Source organism: Bos indicus, chromosome 7 (assembly GCF_029378745.1).
Source record: "Bos indicus isolate NIAB-ARS_2022 breed Sahiwal x Tharparkar chromosome 7, NIAB-ARS_B.indTharparkar_mat_pri_1.0, whole genome shotgun sequence".
NCBI lineage: Eukaryota > Metazoa > Chordata > Mammalia > Artiodactyla > Bovidae > Bos > Bos indicus.
Genome location: NC_091766.1, coordinates 56,940,433 through 56,962,742, shown reverse-complemented (window position 1 = coordinate 56,962,742; position 22,310 = coordinate 56,940,433). Strand labels below are relative to the sequence as shown.

General features: G+C 43.5%; 1 protein-coding gene and 1 long non-coding RNA gene across 5 annotated transcripts in view; one reads left to right on the top strand and one right to left on the bottom strand.

The window, feature by feature from the left end:
- Window positions 1-22,310, bottom strand: part of SH3RF2 (SH3 domain containing ring finger 2) — a 148,862-nt gene that overhangs the window by 24,897 nt on the left and 101,655 nt on the right. For all 4 annotated transcript variants that reach the window (XM_070793745.1, XM_070793744.1, XM_070793743.1 and 1 more), the window contains 3 exons: window positions 8,993-9,084; window positions 7,359-7,529; window positions 151-383 (listed from right to left, as the gene is read on the bottom strand). In XM_070793745.1, coding sequence (XP_070649846.1) covers window positions 151-383; window positions 7,359-7,529; window positions 8,993-9,084 — 496 coding nt within the window. The remainder of the gene's footprint in view (window positions 1-150; window positions 384-7,358; window positions 7,530-8,992; window positions 9,085-22,310) is intronic.
- LOC139184186 (uncharacterized) lies at window positions 5,748-9,117 on the top strand. The gene is made up of 3 exons (XR_011567720.1): window positions 5,748-6,799; window positions 7,221-7,563; window positions 9,000-9,117. It is a non-coding gene; the product is annotated as an uncharacterized lncRNA (long non-coding RNA).

Sequence of the window (22,310 nt, the reverse complement as noted above, 5' to 3'; positions counted from 1 at the left end):
TTTGGGAAATGTAAAGCAACCTTAAAGCAAAAATCCTTGTTTTAGCAAAAAAAAAAAAAAGAACAAACCCCCCAAAACCACTCTGTTTGCCCAGAGTGAGATCGCCCCCATCCCTTAGGTCTAGGCACGTACCTCTCCACCACTACTTACTCTTTCTCATGCTACCTCGTCCTTTGCGGAGAGAGCCCTGCCCTAGGGTCCCCAGGCTGGCTGGGCTCCGCACAGGGTTGACTATGGCTGTGGGCACGAAGACGGACTTGAAGGGCTGGCTCTGCCGGGGATCACTTTCTGAAATACTGCCTTGAGAGGACACAGAGGAGGTGGATAACGTCCATGCGGTGTAGAGACCAGGACTTCGGGAGTCTGGAACGCTAGATGTCTTTCTGGTTGTGCAATATTTTTTTTAAAAGAAGAAATAGAAAAAGAAAAAGTTCAGTCAAGAGTCCAACCATATACCACAGTCAGCTCCCAACCATATACCACATGTGGCCGCTCCTCACCTGCTCCTACCCATATATACATACTACACAGAGTCTTAACTACAGAGGCCTCAGCTCCCACACCTGGATAACTGTGTGGGTACACTAAGGGAGGGACGAGGTCTCCTGCTGAGGCCTGGTGGGACAAGAAGACTTGAATTTCACCTTCTTTCCCTCCAGCTCTGATCACTCCTCACCCCACGTTCCTTTAGCCCTGAGTTTAAGACCTTGTATGTGTTCATCTCACTTTGGAGGGGCAGTTTCTTGTTTGTTCAGTGACTTGTCCACTAGATTCTAAACTCTTTGAAGGCAGAGATTTTATATGACTTATCTGATATCTTCTGTGATCTGCATATATTGTTAAAGTGTTGAATGGCTGCCATAATGCACTTAGCACTGAAGCCAGCCATTTTGTGTCACACATATTGAGCACTTAGGCTCAGATGGTAAAGAATCTGCTTGCAATGCAGGAGACCTGGCCTCGATTCCTGGGTTGAGACAATCCCCTGGAGAAGGGAATGGCTACCCACTCCAGTATTCTTGCCTGGAAAATTCCAGAGGAGCCTGGCAGGCTCCACGGGGAGTCCATGGGGTTACAAAGAGTCGGACATGACTGAGTGACTAATGCTTTCACTTTCACTGTATATCTGGCATTGGCCAAGTCCTTTGCCCACATTATCTCATGGGTTCTTCACAACAGCCTTCTGAGTTAGCAACTATAAATACTACTGTTTTGTAGATTAAAAAAATACAGATTTACAGGTAGTTGAGATTTGAACTCAGGTCCAGGCTGGCTCTTGTCACCCACGCTCTTATCACTGAGCTACACTACCTTCTGGCTAGTCAGAGCATTCATAATTTGGAAAACCCTGCATCTTGCTTGAAATAAATAAACCAAAGGAGGTGGTAGGCCCTACACATGCTTACACAAAACCTAATCCTTCAGCCTTAGGCTCTAATTTTTAAGAATAGTATTTAAATTTTGAAAACAGCAATTTCTTGCTCATTGCTTTCCAGCCTGCAGCTCCATGAACCCTGTGGGGAATGGCTGTCACTTTACATGTTTCTCTTGTCCTTGTCCCATCCTACCCCAACATCACAGCCCCAGTGGAGTAGCCCATCAGTCACCTTGTCACTCTGTTGATTCAGTAACCTCTGCTAATTCCCTGGAGGAAACCAACTCAACCAAGGTCCTGGCACAAAGATGTCCCCATGTAGTTTCCTTCCTGTCAATGCCTCCAGGTTTCTCTTTAGGTAAGTTCCTCTTATTTCTCCTTTTTCTCTCCCTTTTTTGCTTGAAAAAAGTGTATGTAGTTTAATAATGAGCCACCAGTGTTGCACAAGATGGGAAAGGCACCACTTAATGTGGCCAACTCTGCCCATGAAGCATATGCAGCCACATGCCCTGGGGACAGATGCTTGTGGTGAGGGGGTTTCTGTCCACAGCTTTCATTCTCCTCTGGTCTCTGGGGATGCAGTCAGGGAAGCGGAGTGGGCTAGCCACCAGTCAGAGCTCAGACTACATTCTGGAGATGAGTGCTGGGCTGAGAGAACTCCCCAGTGCTGGCTTTCATAGCAGCGTCTGCACCTGCCTGTGTTTTAAACAAAGACCTCAAAGTGTAGGATGCTGCAAAATGGACCAGCAACAGGGAACACAGATTCCAAAATGGTTGGCAGTGGCAGTGGCAGCAAGTACAGAAAAGTTAATGAGGCCTGAGCCAGGCTTATTTGACTAGTCCTTTCTTTGGCCAACTGTTTACAGACTGAGGTGCGACCTCATTTTTCTGAGCCCAGCATGAGGCTGGATTCCAGAAACTCCTAAATTTCAAGTCCCCTTCCCAACACTGAACCCCTCTATGTTTTTTGGCAAAAAGATCAACAAGGGCTTCCATGGTGGCTCAGGGGCAACAAATCTGCCCGCCAGTGCAGGAGACATGGGTTTGATCCCTGGTCCATGAGGGAGCAACTGAGCCCAAGTGCCACAACTACTGAACCGGTGCTCTGGAGCCCAGGAGCTGCAACGACTAAAGCCTGAGCACCCTAGAGCCTGTGCTTTGCAACGAGAAGCCCATGCGCCACAACTAGAGTGGCTCCTGCTCACTGCAACTAGAAAAAAGCCGAAGTAGCAATAAAGAAGACCCAGAGACCCAGCACAGCCAAAAAACAAACAAACAAACACCTCAGCACTTACCCAGCATGTTCTAACATCAAAATGCTGTGCTAACACATATTCATTAAGCCCCATGACACCCAAGATCTGCAGACATTATGATCCCTGTTTTCTAGATGGAGAGACGGAAAGGCATCCTGGGTTTAAGGGGGAGGTGAGCGTGTTGCCTCTGGTTTGCCCCACTGCACTGCTTTGAGTGTGTCCCCCTTTCTACCTGAGATACAAGCCCTTAAGAACTTGCGCAGTACATGAAAGGGGCCTGACACACGTGCCCTCTACCCTGCTCAGTACTGGCATAGCCTCTTGGTAAGGCAAAAGCTTGCACTGTGACAGTCTTTATACAGTGCCGTGTAGCAAGTGAAAGGACAGTGAGTGGTGGCCCACCTGTCACTTTTCTCTACCCTTTAGGCAACAGGATGGCATATGAGTCTGGTGAAGGCTGCCTGAAAGAGAAATATCCTGGCTTACTGGGCAGAAAGGCGTTTATTGGGAGGACAGAAAGGAGTGGAAAGAGCTTGGAAACAGGATCCTAAGGAAGCTTCTGAGACTAGTGAGGCAGGAGTCTGAGGCGGGGAGTGTCTGATCAGGGGCTGCTGCTTGAGTGCCCACCATGAACAGTCTTCAACTTGGCCCATGTGCTTTCCTCCCTTGTTCCTTCCTTGTTCCCATTTCCAAGTTCTGAGAGGCTAAGCCTGTCTCTCAGCTGTGGTGATGAGCTGAGGAGGTTGGGGAGAACGGGGAGGGGAGAGGGAAAGTGAAGAGGAGGAGAAGGAATGGGGAGGAGCTGGTTTCTGCAGCCTCTAAAATGGGAGGAAACATGCCTCCATTGAGACTGGGTGTGGAGGAGGAAACCCAAAAGCATGTAGGTGCTGCTACGAAGGGCCTGAATGAAAACGTGACAAGTGTTGTGTACCCTCGACCCAAGGGCTATCTCTGGGATCTGGGGAATAGGTCGTGGTAGCAGAGATCTAGGTGTGGTCAGCACAGCTGGATAGGCTGGTATTACCCTCAAGCACAGAGTGCTGGAGCTTCACACACCACAGCAGCCTCTCCTCTTCCGGTAATTAAAAGGCTTACTTGCTGAACTGTAAACCAAAACCCTCGCATTTTGGTCAGCTCTGGTCTCTCAATTGATCCCCAGACTCTGTCTGGCTCAATGCATTAGGAGATGATGCTGATTAAGAGCGAAAGTTCAAATCTCAGGGGGCACCTCACACCTTGGAGGTCTGGCTGTCTTAGAAAAGGCAGTCCTGTACACCATGGGGGCTGGAGGTAGTGCAGAGCCATCTCTGCAAACACAGTGAAAATGGGGGGCAAACCTCTCACTCACACAGAACCAAAGAGCAGAAAGGGACCTCGTACACGTAGTCCAACCCACTCAGTAGCAGAAACTCCGCTGACAAAGAATGGCCTCATTTAGCCCTGAGAACTGGGAGGAACCAAGCCTCCCGCAATGGGAAGGGTTATTAAGAACAAGGGTGAGCTGCCCCTAGATAGACAAACTGAGCATGTCATCTGCATCCAAGGTTTTGGGGATGGAAACCTTCTCTGCATCTGGGAGGCTGTCAGAGAAAACATAACACACAGAGAAAGCATTGATCTGCTGTCAACTAATAGCCCTAAGGAGATTATATGGTGACAGTGACTTTCCTTTTTGGAAATGCTGATTTCCTGGAAGCAAACACACCCATCAGCATCAGCAGCATCTCAATATATGCACATAGTCAGGTTTCTATGAGCCAGGGGTGCGGAAGGACTCATGGCCACCTATGGTGCTGCTGAACATCCATCCACCATCTGACACACGGCCACCTCGGATAGAGTGAGTCCAGAAGCTCATTGTTTGCCCAAGAATAGATCTACCTTGGAGAAAAGCCAAGGCGAGAATAGGAAGCTGGAGCCTTGAACTTCATTGGAACAGAGTCCCATGTGCATTCTAGTTAGGGTGATCTTAAGTCCAGATTTTCCAGGGAGAATCTCAGTTTATAGCTGCTCTCCTGGTAGTGTCCCTCTTCTATCTCAAAAATGTCCTAGTTTGGATGATGAATTATACAGTGACTCTTACTTTAATGGTTTTTTGTGGAATAATCAGGACTTCAGGCTAAGGCCTGATACAAATGCCCCACTAGACTAGTAGAGATGGCCCTAGAGAGTTCATGATAGTTTCTTCCATGGAAGACTGTTCATGAGTTAAGGTAGGTCTTTGCTCTTCTCTGTCACTTCTGAACTATCCTCCCACTGTCCTCAAGACTTCGCAGCATGGACTCACAAGAACAGACTCTACCATCTCCTACTCTGCCTTGTTGCAGACATCACTTTCCCTGTTTCCCTGAGGAATTGAGCTCCCGGCTCACTGTCATTCTCTCCACCACAACGGATCCTACCTTGATGATTTCATCTAGTCTTTGGGCTTTCATCTTAAGCTTAGACTTCTTTCTTAAATGCTAGACTTGTATAGATGCAACCATTTACTAGGAATACTAAGGCATCTGAGACAATGTGCTGCAAACCAGGCTTTTGCTTCCCCTCACTAACACCTCAAAACCTGTTTGTTCTCTTTTGGATTTACTCCATCTCAGTAAAAGGCAACCTTGTCTTCAGTTATTCAGGACTCACTTTGAATCCTCTCTTTTTACACCCAGAATTGGATTTGTCAGAAAATCCTATTGTTTCTACCTTTAGAATAAACCAAAATCTAACCACCGCCCCCTCCCTCCCTCCACAGCCAGCACCTTTGTTCATTTCACCGTCAACACCCCCCGCCCCAGCTCCCCCGCACTCCCACCCCCTGGATTCTTACCATATCCGCTTAACTAGTCTCTCTGCTTCCACCTTTCCTGTCTACAGTTCACTCTCAACCCAGCACCCGGAGGGGTTCTGATTACAACACAAGTTAGATCATGTCAATGCTTCTGCTCCAAGCCCTATAACATGGTTGAAGTCACATTCCTCATTATGACTGAGCAAATTCTGAATCTGAATCCCTGTTACCACTCTGGCCTCATCTCCTACGAGGCCCCTCTCACTTCCCTAATCCAGTCCTCTCGGCCTTCATGTCAGTATGCTCCTTCCCCGGGGCCTTTGATCTGTCCTCGCTGTTCCTTGGGCCTGGAAAACACTTCCCGCATTCCTCCATTCTTCCTTCTCACCGCTCAGCCAGCCCACCCCAACCAGACTATTAACATTGTAGTCACCCTCACATAAATTCTATCCCCCTTTCCTGACTTATTTTTTCTCCTTAGACCTTATCATCAGCACACCACTTATATTCCTTACACGTCTATTTATTTTCTGTCCAACCCACCAGAGTATAAGCTCCAGTGGGCAGAGATTTCTGTGTATTTTGTTCACTGGTGTTTCTCCAGTGTCTAGAAGGGTGCCTAACCTACTGTGCTCAGTATATATTTGCTAACTAAATGGATTAAAGCATCAGTTATAGGCATCCTTAGTTTGCCTTTGGGGATTTTGCAAATTTCTAACAAATTCCAAGAACCACTGAAGGGAGTAACTATGACCCTCTATTCCAACTTTCTGGCATGCAAAGAAATCTTTTTGCCTGGAACTATTGGTACCCACACTTTGCCTGTATTCTATCTAGAAAGGGGATTCGCCACCTCAATAAAAGCAAGTGCAGTCTTTTATTGAACCAGAATCTTCTAAGTTGTATTCACTGGTTCACTGTCCCCTGAGGGAACCAGCCTACTTCCTGATCTACACAGTCTATTATGGTCTCTCTGACCCTTGTCTTCTGCACTCAAACAATCCTAGTGTCTTTCTAGGTTTATCTAGTGATGTAGCTTCTATTTCCTCACCATTGCAGCCCTCCTCTGGACACACTGCCCACCTACAGGAAGGTTCCCCAAACTGGCCATGTATGACTCCTGCTCTGACCCCCATAGAGAACAATGGGATTATCCCTTTCCTTGGAGTTATGACTCTCTGGTATGTCATAAAGGTAGTGTTTATGTGTGGTAAGGGGCTTGGTACCTTGTGATAGGCTTTGCCTGGACTTATAGGGGGTGGAGGTAGCACCTGGACTTATAGGAGGAGCCATGGATAGTTTTGGGGGCCTGTGTTTACTTGTGGTTGTATGAGGTGGCTGGACAAACTGCAGCAGTGCAATTGATGCATGTGCCAGAGAATGAAAAAGGTTGGGAAAGCTGTTTGGAAAGAAGACCTGCAGGGTCACTAGCATGTGACTTGGGGGTTGGATGTATGGGTAGTGGTCTGAGTCACGAAAACCCTGCCTAATGGCACCACATCCTGGGAAGTCTCCTAAGGTGCTCCCAGAGGTCTTCTGATCATTGGGCTTTCCCATTGTCCTATGATTATGGAGTGTCTTGGTGAAGACAGTGAAGTGTGATTTGTGGGGGTTATACAGTAGAACTGAAGTCTAGCTCTTGAGTAGGCTGGTTAACTGCACATCACTTTCATCATCTGTAAAATAACACCCACCTATTGGGATACTTGAGCATAGCCAAAGAGTTAAAAGATGCAAAAGTATCAATACTTGTAAAATGTGAAGAGCTATTTAAAAGATAACCATTTTACTTTTTTTTTTTTTAATTAAGCATTAGGAGGATAGTGAAGCAAAAATTGTTTCTTGGCCCACACTCTGAAAGGATTGAGTCTTTCAGCCATTCAACTCAGAGATGGACTCTGGCCTAGATGATCCAACCCTCTGATGCCTGAGATTGGAGAGGACGCACCTGAAAATGGGGATGACATAGTTGTTGGGGAAGATGCCAACTCGCCCGGTCACCAAGGAGACGCCCCTGAGCCAGCCATCCTGGTACTTGCCCAGGACCCTGACGCCCTCTCCCTTCTGTAGGTCCAGTTCATCGGGTCCATGGGCTGAGTAGGAGTGCAGAGCTACAAACCTGGGGAAACACAGGGAACTGGTGAAGGATGCTGGTGAGTGTGCCTAGTGGAACCAGCAAAGGGTGAAGGGAGAGGAAAACTCAGAGTCCTAACCCAGTGGTTAGCACTAAACATCCTTTAAGAATTGAAACCTCACTATGTAAGGCAGATGGAAATGGTGGAACCTTGTTGAAGTTGCAGCGGAGGGGCCCAAATCCCTGCCCCCTCCATCTCCTCACTCCTCCATAGCGTGCTCTGAAGCTCCAAGTCACTCACTGAGGTCACATCAGTATTTTGACATTGGGGAAACTAGCTGAGAATAGAGAAAGGAGTTGGTGACCAGGAATCAGTGGCAGAGTCAGGTCGAAAGCCTGAAAGTGATGGTTCTATCTAGGATGCTTGTTCACACTGCTTAGAGTACCCTCAAGACAGTGGTCACAGCCATCAAGGTTCAGGGAACCGAGGGGTCAGCATAGAAGCCTCTCTGATTCATTCCCTCTCCTGAGGGTAGTGACGTGTCTGACCCCCAAGATGCTAGCTTAATGTAGGCAGGAGATGGACATGGGGAAGTGGGAGGCAAGGGTTAATTTCAGTGTTTTGGCACACAGTGAAATGAATATTGGCTGCATTGTGGGATGGAGAAGGATGGGCTTGAAACGTGGTAGAAATGTTCTTGGGTTGGAGCAGTGATTTTCCACTCTGAAGTCCACAGAGTAGCTTGGGTAGATAACATCCAGGTATGAGCTGGGGGATAAAGACCCTGGGGAGTAGTTCGGCTTTGGAAGGAGAATAATTACCCAACTAAAGGCATTAAAAATAACCCACTTTGGTTTCCCAGATTTGGGGTTAAAAGTGTATGGCTTTGAGCCGGATAGACGCTAAGGCAGCAGTTTCCAACCTTTTTGGTGCCAGTGGGATGGTTTCAGGATGATTCAAGTACACGTTCAAGTGCACAAAGTACATTTATTGTGCACTATATCTCTATTATTATTATACCAGCTCCACCTCAGATCATCAGCATTAGAGCCCAGAGGTTGGGGACAACTGCTCTAAGGACTTTGAGGCACTGAAAGGTTTTATCAAAGGGGCTAGGAGAATGTTCTCATCTGCAAGATTTCTTTCCCTCATGAAATGTTATATTTATTTCTCACTGATACAGCAGCATCTACTGATGACCAAGCATTGTGAATCTAAAGAAATACAACAGAAATCGCTCAGTACCCAATCTCCCTGTAGGGTTTTCGTACATAATCTAGTTTCTTTCTGCTTTTGTAAAATAATGAGCCAGGATGATGTAATTTGGTAATTTGTATTTTTCATCATTATTTCCTTTGGACATTGTAAAGGAAGGGAAGCTGTTTTTTCTCTGCATGGGATGGTTGGGGATGGGGGATGCTCGATGAGAGAGGGATGGCAAAGATGACCGCTCTGTGCCAGGACCAGGAGTGGAGGGTTGAACTCATTTCTTTTTTTTTTTACTCACATGTTAGCTGAGAGGTGTTGCTGGGAGCCAGGAAGACTGACAATGGCCGTGGAATGTCCTGGGGAGGCAGGTGCAGGGTGATAGGTGCTGACCTGCAGAAACAACAAGCATTAGGAGCCAGACCCACAGCAGAGCTGCTGCATTCTGACGCAACTAAAAACCAACAGGCACGCCCAGCACCACCCATCGTGTGTCTTTTTCTCTGTGGTTTGTGGCTGTGGGCAGAGCGGAGTGGTGGTAGATTGGTTTATGGTCTGTTGGGGTGGTATGCCAGGGTCACATTCCGAAAGACTGCTCAGATAAGGCTTGGGATGAAGGCCCGTTCAATTTACAGTCAACAGAGCACTGTCAGGCTCTTCCTTATGTTCCCCCAGCCCCTCTCCACCCATTTTCTAGTGCACTCACCTCCCTCTAAGAAAACCTGTTCTCGAAAAATGATATGATGGCTAATGTTGAGAACACTCGCCAGGCAGTTTTAAGTGCTTCATAAGTATCAGCTAGTTTAATCCTTATTAAAGGAACTATTATCATCCCTATTTTTGGATGAGAAACTGAGGGAAAGAGAAAAATCACTCAACTAGAATGAACCAACATTTAAAACCAGGTACTCCAGGTCCTGAGCCCACACTCTCACTAATGTTAGTATTAACACACACACATACACACACACACACACACACACACACACACCAGTTTATCCTGTGACTTAGTGATGGTAAATCTGCAACCTCTTCACTTTTCCAGGCTGAAAGAGGGAGCAAAAGTTCTAAAAGCATCTGGAAATTACTAACTATCCTGAGGCTTCTCTTATTATCTAATGTCTTACCTTGCTTATTTTCTTCTCAGCACGTATCAAAGACTGTGATTGTTTCCTTGTTTATTTACTGACCATCCCCCATCACTAGACTACAAGTTCATGAGGAAGGGACTATGTCTTGTTTATCTTTGTGTTTCTTATACGCTTAATATGTTACTTGTAACTTAATGAATGAATGAAAACATCTTTCTACCCACTACACCAAATATTAATGAAATCTCCATGCCATCCAAAGTAAATACATTCAACCAGTCTTCAGTTATCTACCTTTAATGATGATAACTACATATATGTGCCTTTTTAGGACTGTGCTTTGTGGGTACAACTATTATTTGAAGAATGTGTGTTTGAGCAGTTGTGAATCCATTACTGAGTATGTATGTACAAGTGTGTATGTTTATTCAGAACCTGTGACAATTGTATGTACATGTTTGATGGCACTGGTCTATTGTATGTCTTATTATGTTAATGCATGTGGGTCAGATAAGCATGTATGCTATGTGTGATATATGTATGTATGGTTGTGAATGTCTATCTGGAATTCTGTATATATGTCTATGAACTCTAGAGGTGTGTGCAAGAAGGCATGGACATAGTTTTGTGTGTGTGTCTGTGTCAATGGTTGTATAAATGTTTGTATGGTTGTGTATGTATGTGTGATGTTTCAATTCAGTTATAGGATCAGAAAACCATTCCAGTTAGATAGTAAGAAGGGTTGGCAAGAGTATAGAGAAATCTAAACCCTCATACAGTGTTGGTGGAAATGTAAAATGGTTCCAGCCCTTTGGAAAATAGTTTTGCAGTCCCTCAAATAACTCCTAAAGTTACCATATGATTCACTAAGTCTGACATCCAAGAGAAATGAAAACATACATCTGCACTAAAGCTTGTATGTGAATTTTACAGCAGTATTATTTATAATAGACAAAAGGTGGAAATAACCTAAATGTCTACTGGCTGAAGAATGAATAAAGAAAACATGGTATATCTACACAATGGAATAATATCTATAAAATGGAAATTATTCAACCACAAAAGAAATGAAGTACTGATATATGCCAGAACATGGATAAACTGTGAAAACATCATGCTAATTGAAAAAAGCAAGACACAAGAAACATTACATAGTTCTATGTATATATCTTAAATGGGTTAAATGTAAAATATATTTTATGGTATGTAAAATATGATATGGTATATAAAATATATTTTAATAAGCTTTTTAAAAAGTCCCAAACCATATGATTATCTCAATAGATGTACGAAAAGCTTTTTATAAAGTTTGACACCCATTATGATAAAAACTCTCCAGAGAGCATTCATAGAAGGAACATACTTCAACATAATAAAGGCCATATATGACAAACCCACAGTTAGCATCATATTTAATGGTGAAAAGATGAAAGTATTTCCTCTAAGATCAGGAATAAGACAAGGAGGTCCATTCTTACCACTTCTGTTCAACACAGTTTTGGAAGTCCTAGCCACAGCAACCAGAGAAAAAAAGAAATAAAAGGAATCCAAATTGGAAAGGAAGAAGTGAAACTGTTACTGTCTGCAGGTGACATGATACTATACATGGAAAATCCTAAAGACACCACCAGAAAAACTACTATAGCTCAGAGCTCATCAAGAGCTCTAGTAGTAAAGTTGCAGGTTACAAAATTCATATACAGAATTTGTTGCATTTCTATACACTAACAATGAAAGGCCAGAAGAAGTTCAGGAAACAGTCCAACTTGGTGGGGAATCAATATTATTAAAATGACCACACTACCTAAGGTAACCCACAGATTCACTGCAATCCCTATCAAAATATCAAAGGCATTTTTTTTTACAGACCTAAAATAATTTAAAAATCTGTATGAAACACAAAAGACTCCAAATAGCCAAAACAATCTTGAGAAAGAAGAACAGAGCTGGAGGGATGGCAAACCTTGACCTCAGATTACAGTACAAAGTTACATTAAAAAAAATGGTACTGGGACAAAAACAGACACACAGATCAATGGAACAGGTTTGAGAGCCCAGAAATAAATCTACGTACTTATATTCAATTAGTCTATGACAAAAGAATCAAGAATATACAATGGAGAAAAGACAGTCTTTTCAATAAATGATGTTGTGAAAACTGGACAGCTACATGTAAAAGAAATCAGAACATTGTCAAATACCATGTACAAAAATAAACTCAAAAAGGATTAAAGACCTAAATGTAACACTGGATATGATAAAACTTAGAGTAAAATATAGACAGAAAACTCTTTGATATAAATTGTACCAATATTTTTGGATCTGTCTCCTAAAGTAAAGGAAATAAAAGCAAAAATAAACAAATGGGACCTAGTTAAAAAAAAGTTTTTGCACAGCAAAGTAACCATTGACAAAATAAAAAGACAGCCTACTGAATGGGAGAAGGTATTTGTAAATTATATGACCAGTAAGAGGTTAATATTCAACATATGTAAATAGCCCACACAACTCAACAGTAAAAAAACAAAATGATATGATTTAAAAATGGGCAGAAGAATGGAATTGACATTAAATGCAGATGGTAAACAGGCACATGAAAAGATTCTCAATGCTGCTAATCATTAGGGAAATGCAAATCAAAACCACAGTGACATATCTCCTCATACCAGCCAGAATGGATCACAAATAACAAATACTGGTGAGAACATGAAGAAAAGGAAACCCTCATACACTGCTGGTGGGAATGTAAACTGGTGAAGCCACTGTGGAAAACAGTATGGAAGTTTCTCAGAAAATTAAAAATAGAACTACCATATGACCCAGCAATTTGACTCCTGAGTGCATGTCCAAAAAAACCAAAAACATTAATTTGAAAAGATACATGCACCCTAATGCTTAAAGCAGCATATTTTACAATTGCCAAGATATGGAAGCAATGTAAGTGTACATCAACAGACGAATGGATAATGAACATATGGTACATATACACACAATGGAATATTACTCAGCCATAAAAAAGAACAAAATTTTGCTATTTGCAGCAACATGGATGGACTTGGAGGGCATTATGCTAAGTGAAATAAGAAAGAGAAAGACAAATACTATATGACATTACTTAACACCCTTTTCCCTGTATAACTCTATCATCCACATCTCATCACTGCTGCTGCTTTCTTGTGATTTTTTTCGGGAAAATGTACGTATGCATATACCAACATCATATATCTATACCTGTTTATTTTTTAATTTATAGAAAAATGCCACATTATGGACACTATTCTATTGTTTTTTCCTTGTATTAATACATTTTTAAGATGTAACCAGGGCTTCCCTGGTTTCTCAGTGGTAAAGAATCTGCCTGCAGTACAGGAGATGTAGAAGATCCCCTGGAGAAGGAAATTGCAACCTACTCCAGTATTGTTGCCTGGAAAATCCTATGGACAGAGGAGCTTGGTAGGTGACAGTCCATGGGGTTGCAAAAGAGTTGGGACATGACTTGGGGACTAACAACAACAATAAATAGTGGAATCTAAAAAATACAACAAACTAGTGAATATAACAAAAAGAGAGCAGACTCACAGATACAGAGAACAAACTTGGGGCTACCAGTGTGAAGAGTGGGGAGGGACAATATAGGGGTGGGGAGTGGGAGGGACAAGTTATTGGGGTATAAGATAGTCTACAAGGATGTACTTAAAACATAGGGGATAGAGCCAATATAACTGTAAGTGGAATATGACCTTTAAAATTTTATTAAAAAAAAACCTAAGACCATTCCTTGGTCATCCATCTGAAAGTCTCTAATACTTCATAAAGTGTTATGAACTTTGCAATCAAACATTGTCACACTGGTTCCCTCAAACAAGCTGCCGGCTTTGGGCTAGGCTGCTCCTCCCCTGCAACTGGGCAAGATATAATCCTTCTGGGATTGGGAGATGTTCCAAGGGAGAGCCTCGTTATGTGAACAACTAATCTTATGTTTGTGAAGGCTGTTGCATCACTGATTAAGCAGGATGAACTTCACATAACACCTGTGACTTTCCATTGTTATGCTTGAGTAAAAAGTCCTACCATCCATAAGCACTATTAACCATTTACAGGGGAGGAAGATGCCAGAATGCAAAGAAAACCATCTTTCCATTACACCTAAAGAAGTTCTCTTTTTACTTCTCCAGGTCTTCAGCTGGAGAGATGGGTATTTTTGCTCCTAATTGGAACAGGGAAACCTGCCAGAACTGAAATCACTGGGTTTGTGTTGGATTTCTTTCTAAGGTTAAATGGGAAGGGAGGCCAGATTTTCAGTTTGAGGTGTCAGGGAGGAGAAGGGAAAATACAAGTGGGGAAGGAGGAGGAGAGGGGGAGGGAGACGGTGGACAGCTCTGAGAGTGGGGGAGAGAGTCAGAACCTGAAGCAAAGACACATGGGGGAAAGAGAAAGATCCAGGGGGATAGAGGAAGGGAGAAGAAAGGGGAGATTAAGACTGGAGAAACTCTTGTAACTCATTCAGAAGACAAATAACCCAATTAAAAGATGGGCAAAAGGGACTTCACTGGTGGTCCAGTAGTTAAGAATCCATCTTGCAATGCAAGAAATGTGGCCTTGATCCCTGGTTGGGGAGCTAAGACCACATGCCATGGAGCAACTAAGCCCATGGGCTGCAACTACTGAGCTGGCGTGCCGCAACCAGAGAGTCCATTCGATGCCATGAAGGATTCTCCATGGTACAACAAAGACTCTACATGCCCACAGCTAAGACCTGCTGCAGCCAAATGGATTTTTTAAAATGAGCAAAGGACATCACAAAAGATAATATCGAGTGGCCAGTAAGCACATGGAAAAATGTTCAACATCAACAATAATCAGGAAAATGCAAATTAAAACCGTGAGATACTACTACACACCTATGAGAATGGCTGAAATTAAAAAGACTGACCATACCAAGTGTCAATGGGGATGTGGAACAATTAGAATTCTTATCTGCTCCTGGTGGGTGCCACAGGACAATGCATTGGCCATTTTTATTAAAGTATACATTTAGCACACTGCCATCCTACTCACAGGTTTTTACTTAAGAGAAATGCAAACTTATGTCCATACAAGGACTTGTACAGGAATGTTCATAGCAGCTTTATTCATTTTAGCCAGAAGCTGAAAACAACCTGAATGCCAATCAACTGGTGAGTGAACAAACTGCGGTATAAACACCATGGAAAACCCCTCAGCAATACATGCAATGATGTGGATGAATCTTAACATCATCCTAAGTGAAAGCAGCAGGACACACAAAACTACATATTCTGTAGTGACAGGTTAAGAACTGCCAAGAGCCAGGGATGGGGAGAGATGATTCATTGCAAAGGGGCACAAAAGGGAACTTTTGAGGGTGATAGAAATATTCTATATCTTGGTTTCAGTAGTCATCACATGCCTTTTAACATCTGCCAAGTCATTGAGCTGTACACTTAAAATCGTTGAACTTTATTGTATGTAACTATAACTCAATAAAGCTGTTAAAAAATATGACTATATAATCTAGCTGGCAGGAAGTGACCTTAGCTTGACCCAGCCCAAGCGCTGGAATTAGTCAGCAAAGGATATAGGGGTGACAGGTTAACCTAACAGTGGGCTAGTGATCCTCATATGTCAGGGGGCCACCTGAATATGGGAAAAATCAAATGTGGATACCTAGGGATCAGACAGAGGTTCCATGAGTAAGGTGAAAACAAAAATGAATGAATGAATGGAATAAGAGCGAGATAAAGCCAGGGAGGAAGGACAGCCAGAACAAGACAGAGACGAAGGCCCCACCCGGTAAACGAAGACAGCCGGGTAGATGGCCAGCTTCTGAGGAAGGCAGGTCTGTTCCTGTCAGTGGTATTCAAGACACAGGCCCAGCCTGTCTGAACGAAAGGGCCTCTGGTGGGTGGTTTCCTGAGGTCACTTATGACCTCAGGTCCCCGTGCCACAAAGGGTTTGTGAGGCTACCTTTGTGGTCCTCTAGGCTCTGGTGCTTCCTGGGGTAGGATCCGGGGATCTGAGCAGGATGAGAGAAAGTGCTGGTATTAGAGAATGTGGGTGGGAATTTCTGCAATGATCTAAAAGCATTTTTTCCTTCTTTTGAAGGAAGTGATTCATTGAAAAGAAGTCTTTTTCAGGAGCAGAGGAATGCACAGCTGTGTGGCCTCTGGGCGTTTTCAGGTGTTAAGTAAGGGAGGAGAGGGGGCTCAGGCCTGGCTGGAGCTGCTGCAGCATTCCGCTGGCCCTGGCCTCCCAGATCTGGGACTCAGCACCCTGGCCCAGGCCTCTGGAGGCAGCTCTAACCTACTCAGGCATTTGGCTCTGCGGCTCAAGCATTTTCTGGCATATATGATCTTGGGTAAGGATTAAATTCTGTGGCTCCTCCATTTCCTCATCTGTAAAATGGGAGCAATAATGGTATTTCTCTCCTAGAGTTGTTATGAGGATTGAATAAAAGAACTCGTGTGTATTATTTAGCACAGTGTAAGTACTCAATCAGTTCAGTTCAGTTCAGTCGCTCAGTCGTGTCCGACTATTTACAACCCCATGAATCGCAGCACGCCAGGCCTCCCTGTCCATCACCAACTCCTGGGGTTCACTCAAAGTCATGTCCATCGAGTCGGTGATGCCATCCAGCCATCTCATCCTCTGTCTTCTCACTTCCTCACTTCTCACATCCTCTCACTTCTCCTCCTGCCCTCAATCCCTCCCAGCATCAGGGTCTTTTCCAATGAGTCAACTCTTCGCATGAGGTGGCCAAAGTACATATTGCTTATTTAAAAAAATTTTTTTATTGAAACAGAGTTGATTTACAGTGTTGTGTTAGTTTCAGGTACACAGCAAAGTGATTCAGTCATATGTTAGTCACTCAGTTGTGTCTGACTCTTTGTGACTCCATGGACTGTAGCCCGCCAGGCTCCTCTGTCTATGGGATTCTCCAGGCAGAAATACTGGAGTGGGTTCCCATTCCCTTTTCCATGGCATCTTCCAAACCCAGGGACTGAACAGGGGTCTCCTGCATTGCAGGCAGATTCTTTACCGTCTGAGCCATCAGGGAAGCCCTATTCAGTTATATATAGATATAAATATATATAGACATAAATACATGTGTGCATGTGCTCAGTCTCTAAGTTGTGTTTGACTCTTAGTGACCACATGGACTGTAGCCTGCCAGGCTCCTCTGTCTATGGGATTTTCCAGGCAAAAATTCTAGAGTGGGTTGTCATTTCCTCCGCCAAGGGATCTTCTCCTGCGTCTCCTTCATTGGCAGGCAGAGTCTTTACCACTGTGCCACCTAGAAGTATTCTTTAAAATGGCTGGATGGCGTCACTGACTCGATGAACGTGAGTCTGGGTGAACTCCGGGAGTTGGTGATGGACAGGGAGGCCTGGCGTGCTGCGATTCATGGGGTCGCAAAGAGTCTGACACAACTGAGCGACTGATGTGATCTGATCTGATACGTTATTACAAGATGTTGTATAGAGTTCCTTGTTCTATACAGTGGGTCCTTGTGTTCTGTTTTGTATATAGTAGGGTGTATATTTTAATTAAATATTACTTATTTTGGTCTACTAAGAGATTAGCTGCTGTGCAGGGTGTGGGTGGTGGTGTGGGTGGAGCACCTTCTTTTATGTGACAGCCCTGCAAGGTCTTGGACTGAGAGCAGGACCCAAGAATGAGGTGGGGGATGGGAGTAAGTAAGCCTCCTCTTGTCTCTTCTAGAGGAGCTTTCAGGTCCCTGGCTTTCCAAAATATGTTTGGTGTCCCCCACCCCAACCCCTGCTGTGGTACTCAGCTTCCAGGGCTCATGCCTCTCAGGAGCTTACAGGGCATTGGGGTACTGTCCTCCTCAACAGAGCGTGAGCCAGCCCCTGTGCTCCAGCATCTCAGGGCGCCCAGGAACGAACAAGGGCCTGAACCTATGGAGTGTTCACTCAGGGCTGGAAGAAGCGCTGCATTTTAGAGACAGAAAATTAAGTATTTATATGGTAGTTTCTATACCACCACTATGGAAAATCTAGAGTTGACCATTGAACTTTATAGAGTTAAAAATTCATTCTTCTCTTTTATTACGAGGGACTTGAGCCATATTCAGCAGCTGCAGTGTGTGGGCCACACTTGGTACTCAGCACTGGGGCTAATGGAATGGCCAAGACACACAGAGTTCCTTCCTCAGGTGGACCTCACCCCGTATACTGGGGAAGGAACTTAAAGCCACAGTTATATGAACATAGCACATGTTGGCATGGGGGATAGGGTGGGGCTCGAAGTGCTCTGGGTGCTGCTGGGAGAGGCTTGCCTTGATCTCCAAGAGGTATTTCATTCACACGCTGCGATTCCAACACTAACTTGTGATACACAGGCCTCATTTTTGTCATCCTCATTTCTACAGATAAGCTGAAATGGAAAGATTATGTGATTTTCAGTCCAGCAAGTGGGTGGTTAAGTTGACACCAGGAGGCCTTGTAAGTGCTGACCACGGTTAGCACTTGGGGCTTCCCTGGTGGCTCAGCTGGTAAAGAATCCGCCTGCAATGAGGGAGACCTGGGTTTGATCCCTGGGCTGGGAAGATCCCCTGGAGAAGGAAAGGCTACCCATTCCAGTATTCTGGCCTGGAGAATTCCATAGACTATTCCATGGTGTCGCAAAGAGTCAGACACGACTAAGTGACTTTCACTTTCAAGGTTAGCACTTAACTCCATGTGCCTAGAGAGCTCATGTCTGTGAGGCATGCTTGGGTATCCCAGGAAAAGCCTTCTAGCTAAATTCAGCGTTCTTTTTTTTTTTTAAGAAGAATAATTGTATTTATTTTTTTATTGGCTATGCTGAGTCTTCATTGCCATGTGGGCTCTTCTCCAGTTGTGGCAAACGGGGGCTACTGTCCAGTTGCGGTGCGTGGGCTTCTCATCTCAGTGGCTTCTCTTGTTCTAGAGCACGAGTGTTTCAGTAGTTGCAGCACGTAAGCTCAATCGTTGAGGCTCTCAGGCTCTAGAACACAGGCTCAGAAGTTATGGCGCATGGGCTTATTTCCTCTGTGGCATGTGGGATCTTCTCAGACCAGGGATTGAATCTGGATCTCCTGAATTGGCAAGAGTATTCTTTACCACTGAGCCACCAGGGAAGCCCTCAAAGTTCTGTTTTTAGAGTCACAGGTATGTCATGTTCCTGGTGACCACTGTTCCTGGCCAGTGTCCCCTGTAATATACAATAGATCTGGAGACAGGTGGACTATGAAGTGCTTTTTTGTTTGTTTTTCTCCTTCATTCCCTGGCAGAAGCGAGATCCTTGCAGAGTCAGAACTTCGTTTACCAGACTGCTCCCCTTCCTTCTCTAAGCTGGTCTCAGAGCCAGGCTCAGAGCCAGCCCAGCCTGCAATCCCTCCCTGTTCTGGATGAGCAGGGAGCAGCTGCCCAGTGCTATAATCTGCCCTGAGAGTAAAAGCATTGTCTGAGAAACAGAACTCACTCAGGAGCTGGCAGCAGGTTACTTTAGGTCCACCTCTATAAGTATCTTCTAGGGGACTTCCCTGGTGATCCAATGGTTAAGACTCCTTGCTCCCAATGCAGGGGGCGAGGGTTTGATCCCTGGTCAGGGAACTAAGATCCCACATGCTGTGAAAGTGAAAATGAAGTCGCTCAGTTGTGTTCGACTCTTTAAGACCCCATGGACTGTAGCCTACCAGGCTTCTCCGTCCATGGGATTCTCCAGGCAAGAATACTGGAGTGGGTTACCATTTCCTTCTCCAGGGGATCTTCCCAACTCAGGGATGGAACCTGGGTCTCCCGCATTGGAGGCAGATGCTTTAACCTCTGAGCCACCAGGGAAGCCCCTACAATGCTGTGAGACATAGCAAAAAATTAAAACAAAAAAAATTAAAAATGTCTTCTAAAGTACATAGTGAGGTCAGTAGGGGTAATCCTGTGTAACGCTGTGAAGACAACTCCATTTCCATCTTCCAGGGAGTCATCAAAGCTTAGAATATTCTCTGTGATCTGGCTCCTGCCCCGTCTCCAGCCTCACCTTCCTCACATCCCTCCCCCCTTCACTTCCTTCAGCCGTGGGTCTTTTTTCAGCTCCTTGAGCAGATCACACTGTTTCTGTCACCCCTGCCCTTTCCATACCCCCACCCCACCTCTCCTCTTTTATGTTCCCTTGTTACTGACATTTAAAAATTTTATGTGTATATATAAAGTACATATATACACACACACTATGCATAGAAATGTGTATATAATTTTTTTGTTAAAAGAAGAATAAGAAAACTAACATCTGCATACACTACCACCCAACTCACAAAACCAAATAAAAACAGGAATCGAACACTGTGCTTAGAGGCCCTCTGCATATTCCTCTATAATCAGATCTCTCCTCCCAGAGCTGACAATGCAGAAATTTAGCTAATGGTTCCGGCACTTTTCTATGCAACTTCTACCATGTGAGAATACATCCCTAAACCATGTGTTGTTGAGGTTTGCCTGTTTCTCTGAACACAGGGCATATCGATGCACGTTGAGTGTTCTTCTGTGACTTGCGTTTTTCTGCTTTAACACTAGGGTTTTGTGGTTGGTTTTCACTGCTGTCCCATATTTCATCATATGCACCTACCACCATCTAATCATCCTATCATTTATGTGGCATTTGAGTGATTTTCAGTTTAGGGCTGTCCTGAATGATGTTGCTAGGAACATTCTTGTGTATGCCCCCTGTGCACACGTACACGAGTTCCCCTAGGATCCATGCCTGTGTGTAGAATTGATGGGCTGTAGGGTAGGAGCCTGCTCAGTTTTATTAGGCAATAACAAACTGGTTCCCAGCGTGGCTGTAACAATTTACACCTCCACCAGCAGTGAATGACAATTCCTGTTACCCCAATGTGTGGGAATGCTGAGCTTTTTAATACCTGTCTGTGGTGGGTGTGAAATGATATCTCATTGTGGTTTCAAATGAATTTCTCTGAGTACTAATGAGCTTGGGTTCCTTTTTGAATGTTTATGGGCCATTCTTGTTTCTTATATGAAATGCCTGTTCATTTTCTTTGTCTATTTTCCCCTTCTCTTGAGTTATTTTCTTATTAAGTTATGGAGTTCTAATATTTTACATATGAATTTTTTGTAGCTTGCATTTTTTACTCTGTGGTGTTCTTTGAAGAGCTGAAGTTTTTATTTTTAAAAGAGTCAAATTTACAGTATATTCCCTTATGGTTTATACTTTTGAAGAATCTTGAATACAATTTTTTTTATCCCAAGGTCATAAAGATATACTTCTATATTGTCTTCTAAAAGTTTTATAGTTTTGTCTTTCCCATTTAAGTCTTTAACCCACCTGGAATTGATTTTTTGACAAGGGAGGAATACAATTTCATCTTTTTCCACATGGATACCCAATTAACCCAGCACCGTAGTTCATTCTTCCCTTCTGATCTGCAAAGCCTGCTCTGTCATAAATCAAGTCTTCATGCTGTATCTGTTTCTAGGTTCTCCAGTATGTTCCATTGGTTTAATAGAATCTTTATGCTAAATCCAGGACATCTTAATTCTTATAAATTTAAAATAAAATTTGATATCTGATAGGGTAGGTCCCATTCTTCACCCTAACCAAATTCCATCTTCTTTCTTAGAAGTATCTTGGTCATTGGCTTTTTGTCCTTCCATTTGAATTTTAGAATCACCTTCTGAGTTCCACACAAAGAACCCATTGGGATTTGAATTTGTAAAAAAATTTGGGGAGAATCAACATCCTAAAAACCGTGAGTCGTTCTATCCAAGAGCATAATTCTTCATTTATTTTAGGTCTTCTTTACAATTTTATTTAAGTATAGCCGATTTACAATCTTGTGTTAATTTCTGCTGTTTAGCAAAGTGATTCAGTTATACATGTATGCATTCCTTTTCATATTCTTTTCCATTATTATCACAGAATATCAAATATATTCCAGTTCCCAGTACTATACAGTACGACCTTGTTGTTTATCTGCTCTGTATGTTGCACTGGCTAATCTCAAACTCCCAGTCCTTCCCTCCCCCGACCTTCTTTCGGTCTTCTTTAATGTCTTTTGGTAAAGTTTTATACATTTTCTCCAAAAAGGGCCTGCATATCTTTTGTTGGACTTATAAACTGAGTTGCTATGGTAAATGATATATATCTTTTTTTAAAAAATTATTTTTCTGTGTTTTTAGGATACAGAAATGCAGTGAACTTTTTTGTACTGATTTGTATGTAGTAACTTTGCTAAGTTCTTATTTATTCCTAATACACTTTTCTAGGTTGTTTTGAATTTTCTATATAGACAATAATATCATCTACAAATAATGACAGCTATGTTTGTTCTTTTCAAATATTTGGCCTTTTACTTTTTTTCCCTATCTTCCTTCCTATCTTTCCTTTTTTTCCAGGTGCTCTGGGAGGGCCTGTGTTGAGTTGAAACATAATGGACATTTTATTCTTTTTCCTAATCTTACAGAGAATGCCTTCAACATTTTACCATTATGTATGATATTTGCTGTAGACTAT